At 34.6% G+C, this 12,219-nt stretch overlaps 1 protein-coding gene across 4 annotated transcripts in view; it reads right to left on the bottom strand.

The window, feature by feature from the left end:
• ZNF451 (zinc finger protein 451) overlaps positions 1–12,219 on the bottom strand; it is a 72,000-nt gene that overhangs the window by 13,541 nt on the left and 46,240 nt on the right. Inside the window, exons 10-15 of one of the 4 annotated variants that reach the window (XR_016020300.1) lie at positions 8,876–10,479; positions 6,777–6,920; positions 5,637–5,767; positions 4,559–4,745; positions 2,362–2,620; positions 148–213 (exon numbers count right to left, since the gene is read on the bottom strand). Coding sequence is in view for 3 of the 4 variants with exons in the window: in XM_019734653.3 (XP_019590212.1) it covers positions 148–213; positions 3,010–3,087; positions 4,559–4,745; positions 5,637–5,767; positions 6,777–6,920; positions 8,876–10,479 (2,210 nt within the window). In the remaining variant the exon portion in view is untranslated. Of the gene's footprint in view, positions 1–147; positions 214–2,361; positions 2,621–3,009; positions 3,088–4,558; positions 4,746–5,636; positions 5,768–6,776; positions 6,921–8,875; positions 10,480–12,219 lie in introns of those variants that run through there. The other 3 variants (XM_019734653.3, XM_019734654.3, XM_088795637.1) reach the window with 3 other exon arrangements.

A 12,219-nucleotide genomic window follows, 5' to 3' on the forward strand; every position in this document is an offset into this window, starting at 1 on the left:
AAATCATCTTATATGCAAACAATCCTTTGAATGAGGAAACAATTTTTTCAAAACTCAGGGGTAGGAGGGAATAGGGAGGATGCCATGGGTGAGAGGGAAAAAAAAATAGAGAGTCAAGTAGGGAAAGGATTAATTCCATTAGGTTACCTTCTGTAGATCTGAATTCTTCTATTGGAGTACTTTTTACACCCAGGTTATCATCACTGTCACATTCTGTAAGGCAGAATCAATAAATGAAAATGTATTTCTGAAAAAGTTATTGTGCCAGTATTTTCAGTGACTTCTCGCATATCCAAACTTACTAATTATAATTCATTAGTAGTACACTACATTCCCTTTAGTTTTTTCCTTTAAGTGATTACCAAATTACATTACTTAAACTGAGAAAAAAATACAAACTAATGAAATAGACAATTAAATTTTAACTCTATATTCAAAAAAATATTTGAAAAATTCTTTTAATGTAACTTTGAGGAAATAGAAAATTTTAGTATTTAAAAAAACTAGAAATCTTAAAAAAACTAGTGTTTATTTGACTCTAGCAAATAAACTCCAAAGTTTCATTTGCATGAAATCATCTTAAAATTTTAAAAATAATAGATAAAATTCTCCTGTATTTTGAAAATTAATATGCATTTGTCTGTATAGAAACCACAGGATTAAATTAGCAATGCCTCTGCATGGCCCAAACTCACTTGATGTCATATATGCATTCATAATGAGACCTAAGGCTTTATAAAAATGACATGACTGACTAGGTATTGCAAAAGTCACTTAAGATTTGAACCGTGGTATTATCAGTGACCTAATATTTGGTTTATTACTTTAACTACATTTCAGTAGTCCCCCTTTGTCCGTGGTTCACTTTCTACGGTTTCAGTTACACATGGTTAACCACGGTCGAAAAACATTAAGTAGAAAATTCCAGAAATAAACAATTGGTTAAGTTTTAAATTGTGCACTGTTCTGAGTAGCATGATGAAATCTCATGCTGTCCAATTCCAACCTGCCCAGCACATGAATCATCCCTTTGTCCAGTGTAACCATGCTGTACAGTTGACCCTTGAGCAACACAGGTTTAAATTGTGCAGGTTTACTTATTTTTCAATTGCCCTGTACAGTTCAAACTTGTGAGTCAAATCCGTGGTTTGGAATCTGTATATTCAGAGGGCCAACTGACTATAGGCAGATTTTCTACTGTGCGGGAGGTCAGCACCCCAACACGTTGTGCAAGGGTCAACTGTATATGCTACGTGCTCGTTAGTCACTTAGTAGCTGTCTTAGTTATCAGCTTGACTGTCATGGTATACCACAGTGCCTGTGTTCAACCCTTATTTTACTTAATAATGGCCCCAAAGTGTAAGAGTAGCAATGCTGACTATTTAGATATGCCAAAGAGAAACTGTAAAGTGCTTCCTCTAAGTGAAAAGGTACGTATGTATAGGAAAAAATCACAGTATATATAAGCTCCAGTCTTATCCGTGGTGTCAGACATCTACTGGCAGTGTTAGTATGTATTTCCTGCAATAAGGGGGGACTACTATATAAAGTGTACTACAAGGCAATTTGATGTGTTTAAGTCTTCCTTATCATGAACAAAAAATTTTTGTCTTAAATCAGATAACTGAATCTATACTGAATATACTATGATTCAGCATAACTTTTTAGTTTTAGAATTACAAAAGCATCTTCAAATCTAGATCTAAATAAAATACCATGATTTAGAGACTCTATACTTCTTTAGCCACTTAATAATTTTCATTACTTTTAAAATGTAGTGGCCACAGCACATAACAAGATGCTCAACATCACTACTAATTAGGGAAAGGCAAATCAAAACTACCACTTCACACCCATTAGGATGGCTACTATCAAACACAAACAAACAAACAAACAAAACCCAGAAAATAACATATGCTGGCAAGTATACACAGAAATGGGGACCCTTGTGCACTACTGGTGGGTGTGTAAGTAAAATGGTACTGTTCCTGTGGAAATCAGTGTGGAGGTTTCTCAAAAAATTAAAAATGGAATTACCATATGATCCAACAATTCCACTTCTCAGTATATAGTCAAAAGGATTGAAAGCAGGGTCTCAAAGAGGTATTTGTATATCCATGTTCAAAGCAGCATTATTCACAGTAGCTAAAACATGGGTACAACCCAAGTACCCATTGATGGATAAGTGGACAAGCAAAATGGGGTATATATCTAGAATGGAATATTATTCAGCATTAAAAAGGAAATTCTGACATATGCTATAACATGGATGAAACTTGAGGACATTATGCTAAGTGAAATAAGCCAGTCCACAAAAACACAAATCTTGTACGATTTCACTTATATGAAGTACAGTGGTACCTCGGTTTTCAAACGTAATCCGTTCCTGAAGATGGTTCGAGTGCTGAAACATTTGAAAACAGCTGACAGTTAGGCTTCAGGATCTTGCACTCAGCGGAAGCCGCATGACATGTTCGACTTCCCAGGCATATTCGAAAACTGAAGCATTTACTTCCGAATTTATGGCGTTCGTAAACCAAAGTGTTCGTCAACAGAGACGTTCAAAAACCGAGGTACTACTGTACCTGAAGCCAGAAAGTAGAGTGGTGGCTGCCAGGGGCTGGAGGGAAAAGGGAATGGGGAGTTACTGTTTAATGAGTAGAGTTTCTGTTTTGCAAGATGAGAAGAATGCTGAGGATGGATGGTGGTGATAGCTATACGACAATGTGAATGAAGTTAATACCACTGAACTGTACACTTCAGAATGGTTATGATGGTAAATCTTAAGTGTATTTTTCCACAATAAAAAAAGTTGGCAAGAAAAACTTAAAAAAAAAAATCTAGTGCTTAGGCATCATATTTTATTTTTATAGTAGTAATAAAAATAGCTGCTATTTATTGAGCACAATGCAGTGCTTTATATGCTGTGCTAGACACTTGATATACATCACTAATTCTTACAACCTTAAGGATATGAAAAGTGAGACTCAAAATAGTTGAGTAACTTGCCTGAAACCAAACAGCTAGGAAGCAGCAAAGTTAGCATTCGAACCAAAGCCATGCCCTTCTTTAAGCACTGCACGATCTCTGCATTTCACAAAAATTCAGAATAAGGTACACATGTGCCCGCAAAGAGCCGTAAGTTCAAAAGAGTACTGATTATGAATGAATGAGTAAAAAAACAAACACCTAGAGCACAAGAGGTATTTAAAAGTGAACAATCAGCACATAATAATAACCTATATCTTACCTCCAACCCTAAATACCCATGCAGACCTACTCACAGGCAGCTCTTATTCCAAATAAAGTTGAAATAAAGGTAAATTCATACAGGTTTCACATTCTAAATTGCAAAAGAAATGCTCCCAAAAGCATGAGCAAAAGAGAAGGAAAAGAAGGTTGGTGAAGGTAAAAATTTAAGTATTTGACAGGAATATTAAATAAATGTTAAAGATCGGGAAAGGCATGGCAAAAGAATGGAAGAAAAAGAGGTTTAAAAAAAGCCAAGGATACAAAAAGCAAGTGGAGGAAAACAAAAATTAGAGATTAAAAAGATAAAATTCAATATTAAGGCACAACAGAAATATGCAAAACAGAGTTGATTTTCCTTTAAAGAGCATAGTTAGGCTCGATTAATGATCCCTAACTTTTCAAACGTGAATTGATTCACTGTAATGAGTGATTAAAAGAAAATTCTACAGAATGGGTTTTTAATCAAAATGTGGCTCCAAGTTAAGTTGAAGGAAAAACTAACTAGGAGGCAAGCAGAATTGGAAATTTAAAGGCATGTAATAAAAATGCCAAAAAAGTAGGCAGGTTTTCATTGAGGTCATTGATCAATACCTCCAAATCTTATTCATGGCTGTACATCATTAAGGTATTTACAAATTGTTTCATTTTCTTCTATATACATTTATTTCAAAAATTATGGGGAAAAAATCTGAATCCCTAGAATTAATTCTTTTTAAAATACTGGTTACTGAAATTGGGCATCAGTACTGTCTTTCTTTGAACAATCTCAGAAAGGTAGACAAGAGTGTAAGTACCAGGAATAGGAAAAGAAGTACCTACCTCTTCCAAGGAACTAAAGATCTTTTAGGGCTTCATTTTGTCACTGTTAACCTCTTAAATGGTCTTTTTTGGGGGTATGAGGGGTATTGCCATATTATTATTTATCGCTTTCTGGTTTGACCTATAAGAAACTTTGCTTTTTGAAAATTAAAGATAAATTTGGACTTTCAGAAACGAGGTAAAGATCTGGATTCGGAGCTTTGCAAAAGTGTATAAACATTATTTCATACCATGAATATATGTTATATGCACGAATAATGATTTTATCTATTAGATTAAAAAGGTTCCAGAAAATTATGAATTCATCCTCTTCTGAAACAGTAAGACTGCAAGTGAGATAAGGAAAAAATAAACAAGATAGAAGTATGAGAGCATGATGGTTTAGTGAGCAGGCAACAGTTCACTAATGGACAGCAGTTTATTGATTTCTCTCAGCAGTGAAGTCTCCTTCGTTTGGATGGTTTGCACTGTGACTGCAGCTGCATACCTTTGGTGGTATCAGATATGCTATTTAGCAAGGCACACATCATATCTCCCTCTAAGTGGTGAGGGTTTAGTATATGTGCTGGCCTCTGAGTCTTCTTAAACTGATTCTCTAGCTCCAGAAAACCTTGATCTCCTGAGAGGATGGTGAAAGGAATTTGCTTGGGTAGCTGCTCATCTAGACGGCCAGCCTAAGTCGGAACAAATGGCATATGTTGATGAAAGTTAGAATTTGAGTTTCAAATCAAGTTACATATATTTCAGAATGAACACACACCTGGGAAGATATATTTAGCTTGTTTCCCTAACTTCCACCAAAGTAACTATGTCCTTCATAAATGAAATATACCACATTTAATCAAATATAAAATGTTATCAATTATAAGCTACCTTATGTGCCACTAGAAAGGGAGGGAGGGTGAGAGGGTGGGAGGGAGGAAAAACACAGGCCAAAAGAAGTCTAGTAGGAGGCCCCCTCATAAAGCTGAAACACTATGACTCAATCATAGGGAAAAGGTAAGCAACGTGATTTGCACACTCAATCTTGGCATTGGATAGGTGGAAAAAGAAATCTCTTATGGTTTAAAATATAAGCATTAGTCAACAAGTTTGTAGAGTAAATTCATGTTATAAGTTTGACACAGAAACCCTTAAGCAGAGAATTTAATTTAAACAAGGTCTCAGTTTCATAGTTTGTCTAGATGACTGGCAGAGACAGAAGCAAATGCAAATCCCGCCCATCTAGCCAACAGTGATTGTTAACCTGCTTCACAATTTCAGAGATGTTAAAATATGAACATGTATTAGTATATCTGAAGTACAGGGTCATCTCTTGATCATTTATTCCAAAAATAGCGGAGGGCCTACTATGTGTAGCTGAGATTCTGCTAGGAGTTAGGGATAAAGCAGTTATGCTATGGGCCGCTGCCCTCATAGTAGTCAAAAGAAGAACCTAATGCAGAATATTTTACACAAAAAAATCGCACTGAAGAATGATCTACAGTGTCATTACGATTAAAGTAGAAAAAAAATCCAAATGGGTCCTAGATTCACATCAGATTTTGAATAAAACAATGACTCACATGCATACATATGGCAAAATCAGCAGCATCTTTTCTTTTACTGCAGCGAGGATGAAGAAAGAAGCATCCAATCCTATTCAGGTAATTATAGATCTTACAATTGAGTGGAGGCTTCCAGTTGGTGTTTCCTCCTATAATTTTTAGAAAAGGCATAAACGACAGTCAAATGGGAGAAAAAGAACAGAATACTAGATACAATTGGAAATTCTATCAAGGAAAAACACGTACTAAAAAAAAAATTTTCCAAGAGGGAAAGTACCAGATTAGAATGCAGAAGAATCCAGTTCTAGTGCAGATATCACCATCTTGTTACTTTACAATCTTGAGAAAGTAGACCAACTTCCCTGAACCTGCCTATTCACCTGAAAACTCACAGGGATGTTAAGGAGAACCAAAAGTAATGAGTGAAAATTCTCTAAATGGTATCATGCTATATGAATGTAAGCATTAGTGGTTTTGTACAGATATGTCCAGGCTATTCAGTGGATGCTCATGATGGGCAATCAGTAAAATCAGACTTACTGAAATGTTGTACTGGCTAACTGATCCAGATCCATATGCTTCTATCTTAAATTCCAAACCTCCTCTTTATATGCTGTTTCCTATTAAACATGAAGTATTCATTATACTAAACTTCTGTAAATCAAACTCTATCTTTAAGATTTGGTCAGGGGTTTGTAAAGAGATTTAGATGAAGTTGCAGATTTGTGAATAATAACATACTTAACATAATTGCCACGAGGCCCACGTTCAAAAGCTAACTCCACTATTTATTAGTTTTATACCTTTAAAAAAATAAACTTCTCAGCCTGCTTCCTTATATTTTTAAAAGGGAGATAACTATTATAATCAGTAAGCATGTATTAATACCAAGTATAGTTACTTGGCACACTGTATAATAGGTACTGAATAAAGACTTTTCTAATCTGTACCTAAAGATCCACAAACTTTGGGTCATCAAATAGCACTAACATTTACCACAGAAAAATGTAAAGAGAAAAATATTCTAGTAACTATAATGCAAAGTGACAATATTCCAATTATGTTCCTATGTTCTATTCAGGAAGGTTTAAGGAATTCTTTAAAATAAAGGAGAAAACAAAAGGGGTTTTTCTCAAATGTTTTCCTTATTAACCATACCTTGAAAGCCCCAAATAAATGTTCCTTGGTTAAGATGCCCCGGTAGATGACCAAAAAAGTTTGACCAGTTATCAAAATCTACAAAGACTATATGAGTCATGGTTCGCAGGTAATCCAAATCTGGAAGCTCAACAACTTCTTCATCTAAGAAGAGAAACAGTAATGTGAATTTGGTAAAAATTAGCTACAAACATTTTAATTTCTCAAGTTTAAAAGATATTAGAGCATACACAAAATTTTAATCTTGTATGTTATTCATTTCTATCTAAACCTTTTTGTCAAGTCCAAACCTGTATATGACACAGCACATCTAAATCAGATTAAACATATTCTGAGTATTTCTGAAATTTGATTATATATCCTTCCTAAAAATATAGCTCATCGATCCTAAGGTGTTTTAAAAAAAATCATTTATAAAATGAATTAAAAAAAATTAATGTACTAGAACTAGAAGACCAGCGTCAACACTGAATAACCAAAATCTTGCACCACCAATCAAAATAAAATGTCAAGGTTACTTGATATGAACGTTCTCCTCACAAGAATTTCATTATTTTCCTAATCTAGACTGATATATTAGTAGCTCCCTGGCTCTGTGGGTAAATTCCTTATAGAGCAGAAATGAGATAACCTACAACCCTGTGACCAGAAAGTGGTGCATAATAGGTACCGGTGTCACTTCAGCACCATTTACCACAAACACATCATTCTTGGTTCTCTCAGGTTCTTTCATCTTCCACCATTCTCCAAGTCTCTTTCTCCCTCCCTTTCCCTTCTATCATACTTTTCTACCTTGATAAGGCCTTAAAGTTTCTAGTGGTAGCAATGAAAACCTTAAAATATTATTTTTTAAATAAATAGCTTCTGCTCTACCTAACAGAGGCTCTCAAATATATACTGCATCCCCTCCCATTTCCAAGGCACCCATCATCTTGTATCCCTTCTTAAAATTCTCAGTAATTGTAGATTTAGACACTACAATCATCCTCTATCAAACATAGACCAACACAAATTCCCAAGAAGTAATCACACAAGCTAAAGAAAAGCACAAGAGAACATAAAATGTTTCACTGTTTGGAGTAGAGTTAAATGGGTCTGTAGTATGTTAATCATTTCTTACATAAAACATGCCATGACTAAAGGTAATGTTGAAATCCACATGTCCTACAGAACAAGCCTGTAAAACTTCAATGTTTCATAAAAATATTTCATTAGCCAAAATTTTCACATATCCTCGTAGTCTCCCATTATTTAAAAGGATATAGTCTTTAAATTATACTCTAAAAACATTATACTTCTAAATAAAATAAAAACACTACTCTAGGGTGGCTGGTTAACTCAGTTGGTTAGAACGTGGTACTAGTAGTAGCACCAAGGTTGCTGGTTCGATCCCCACATGGGCCACTGTGAGCTGCGCCCTCCTTAAAAAACAAAACAAAACACTGTACTCTTCTAGACTTACTTAATCTTATCAGATGGAAGAAGGAAAAGTCTGGAGTAAGTACAAACAGGAATTCATACTTCATTTGTCTTCCTGGTTTCTTGTTACCACTTGTATGTAATTCTACTTCTAATTCCTATTTTAACTGTAAGTAAAAGCTTTGCTTCCAAGAAAATCGTAACAAAAATATACAAATTCTAAAGTTACTTTTAAGATTTCTCACACTTATAGAATAAGGCCAAAATAGAAACAAAAAGAATTCACTTGATATACCATCTTTTGAATGAACCAAAATCTAAATAATAATGTGTCCAGGATAACTTTCAAATGTTACTTTCAGAAACACTGTCAATTTCTTTCATCTCTCAAAATTCCCATCACTTTTGTATAATAAAAGAAAATGTTATCCAAAATACGTATTATTTAAAGCTAACATATACTCTTTGTCCCTTTAAGTTTAGAGAATGGCTCGCTGAATGTAGTAAGAATACAAATCCCTAAAAAGCATAGGCTACAGTAACTAACATATCATCCCATACAGTTTCTTGTGTCAAAACTAAACCATTATTAGTTTTCACAAAAATGATGGCTGTAGTACACAGAAGTTTGTATATTAATATGTGGAATTTGCACAGACATTAGAGTTGTAAAGCCATACCTATATTCTGACAGCTTACGTCATTCCTGGCTCCTTTCTCCATGTCTGAATTTTTTGGATAGCTTGCTGCCTGTTTCAGTTTTCTCTCTGTACGTGAGGCACTGGCAGGACACTTGTGCCGGCTTGCTTTTTCAGATCCCACATGAGCCCCACTGGGTTTCTGCAAGAGGCAGTGCTTTCTGTGGAAGTGCTGCTGAGCACTCTCAGGATCATGAAAGGCTTTGGTGCAGGTGCCACACTTGATGACATATTGCTGTTCCTCCTCCTCAGGCTTTTCTTCTCTGTGTACTTGGTGGATATGCGTGTTCATGTCGGCAACATTCTGTGCTGTTGCTGAACACAAACTGCAGCGAAACCACAGTTTTCCTTTACCCAGCATGATCTGGAGACATCTACTATAATCTTCCTTTCTGTTGATTTTACAGATGTAACTCTCACGGCAACCACAGGTTAACAGGCTACTGGTCTCTATTAATGGATAATCTTCCTCAGTTTTAATTGAAGTCACAGTTTTTTCTGACACAAACATATAATCTATGCTGTGGTACTCCTTGTAATGACTCAAAAATGCTTCTTCCACATCAAAGGTAAGATAGCAGAGTCCACAGAAGTACTTAATCTTTATCTCATTGTCATGCTCATCTTGGCAATGCCGGTATAGTGTTTCTACCTTGTGAAAGGTCTTTTTGCAATGGGCACAGCTATATCTATGAAATTGGTGACTTGCTAAAGACATGCAGTGCTGTTTTACACATTCTTGGGAATCAAACATATCTTCACAGATTCGGCATTGCCATTTACCCCTTGGAGGACTGTTTGCTGGGGAATAATCAATAATCGTAATAGTTGAAGAAGGATTCTTAGCAGTCAAATCACTCCCAACTGTAGTAGAGGATGACGGCAAAGTTTCACTTGCTACCTCATCCGTCTCATAAAAATATCTGTGGCCATTATGAAATTCGGTCACGTGTGCCATGATAGTCTCTTTCCTTGTTAACTCCGTTTTGCATGTCCGACACCAGAAAAGAAAGTTATTTAAATGTGCCCCTCCATGAATTCGGCTCATATGTAAACGGATGACCCCTAAATCTTCACATACCTTTCCACAGACCACACACTTATAACACATTGTATTTGCTGAGAAAACGTGCTTTTCTACTAAATCTTCACTTGAGAATTGTTGCTGGCATTCACAAAACCAGGTTTTAATAACTGTCTTTTCTTTCTGGACACAAACCATACCCTCATGGCTTTTATCTTCTAAATTCATCTTCTTTTTTGGAATGGTGCTGCAATCTTGTGAGCTAGGTTCTCGAAGAGACATTGTTCTTTTAAGTGATGAAAATTTTGATTGATCTAGCAATAGATTCAAGTCAGAAGGTTTGTTCCCTTCGCTGCTGTGGCAATAAAGTAAGACTGATTCGTCCATTGAGTTAATGACTCGGACTTTGTGTCCTAAATTCTGCTTGTGATTTCGGGTACCAGTTTCGTCCACAAAGACTTGGTTGCAATCAGGGCAATAACCTCTAAATATGAATTTCTCTGCAACCTGGGCAATGCTTTTCTCAGCTATAGCTACAGGACCAGCATTTCGACAACGAACTCTAAAGTGGGTAAGAAAAATAAACTCTTTCGTAAGTATTTTCTAAATATAGTATCTCTGCTTTTATTAAAAGAATTATAAAATAAACAATATATACATAAGCACTAAAAGATACTTTTCAATAAATGATCTTGTATCATCATTGATGATATAATATTCTATCTTTTCAAAATACCTAACTTGTACCTAGGTTTTGTCTCTTCCTAGCCTATATACAAAAGGGTAAAACTAGAAATGAAAATATTAAAAAAAAAATTCAAACTTTAGAAAAATAAAAACAGTATCAAATGCACTGATAGAGGACCTTATCAGACAAGCAAATCATTAATTTCTCTATGACAATTAAACTGTGTGGAGGAACACTATGGTAAGATTCTCGATAACCTGGTACCTATTCTTTAAGAACTGGTTTACTTTATGTCAGGAATATGCCATGCTCAGATTGCTTTTACACTAAAGAATTAGCTTCAGTTAAAATGACACACTATTCCAAAAATCAACTGAAAGTAAATTAACTTCTCTAGGGGAAAAGAAAAATGGAACTGTGCTTCAACTGTCTTTTCCTTTTCAATACTAAATTCTAATGAGAACAAACCTGCTACTATTCCATATATTTAATATATCTTAAAAGTGGGAAATTATATAAAATATGGTCTTTAATTATAGTGTAATTAAGTTGGAAACAAGAAATAATAATAATAATCCCTAAATATTTGGAAATTACATCCCTAAATCTCTAGAAGTTAAACAATGCACTTCTAATAAATCTATGGCTGAAAGAAAAAAAATCAAAAGGTAAAAGGGAAAATATTTTTCTTAATTAAAATGAAAACAACTTATCAAAATCTGAGGGATGCAGCTAAAGCAATGCTTATAGAAGAATTTGTAACCTTAAATGTTTATATAGGAAAAAAGGTCCCAAGTCAATCTGAACTTCTACCTTAAGAAGCTAGAAAAAGATACGCAAATTAAACCCAAAGTTTAGAGTAGAAATTAAAGTAAAAAATTGGCAAACAACACAGAATCATCAATGAAATCAAATGTTGGTTGTTTTAAAGATCACAAAAAATTTGTTAAAAAATAAACATAAAAAGTTAAAAATACTTTAATAAGCTAAAACTACTTTAAAAAATGAAGTAAAATGTATTTCTGAAGCATGAATAAGCAAAGGTTTCTCAGACAAGACAGAGAAGCATAACTATAAAAGAAAAAAATCAATAAATTATACTTAATGAGATTAAAAGCTTCTGCTCATTAAAAGCCATAATTAATAATATGAATATGCAACTAGATTGGGAGAGAATATATTCACAGTACATACATCTGATTAAAGATTTGTATGTAGACTATATAAAGAACACCAACTCTCTATTTAAAGGTAAACAATCCAATTTTTAAAATAGGCAAAAGACTTGAACACATATTTCAGAAAGATAAATGAATGGTGCCTAAACACATGAAAAAGTGCCCAACATCACTGTTCATCAGAGCAATATAGATTAAAACTATAGTGAGGCACTCGAAAGAAGAACTACAAATGAAAAGGACTGCTAACCCCAAGCCTCGGCAAGGATGTAGAGTGACTGGAACTCTAGTAACTTGCTAGTAGAAATGTATACTAGTACAAACACTTTGGAAAAAATGTTTTGTAGTCTCTTATAAAACTAAATACACAACTACTCTTTGACCCAGCCATTCCATTCCTACGTATTCATCCAAGAGAAATGTATTATACACACAC

Source organism: Rhinolophus sinicus, chromosome 2 (genome assembly GCF_057876585.1).
Source record: "Rhinolophus sinicus isolate RSI-liver-muscle chromosome 2, RSI-T2T, whole genome shotgun sequence".
Taxonomy (NCBI): Eukaryota; Metazoa; Chordata; class Mammalia; order Chiroptera; family Rhinolophidae; genus Rhinolophus; species Rhinolophus sinicus.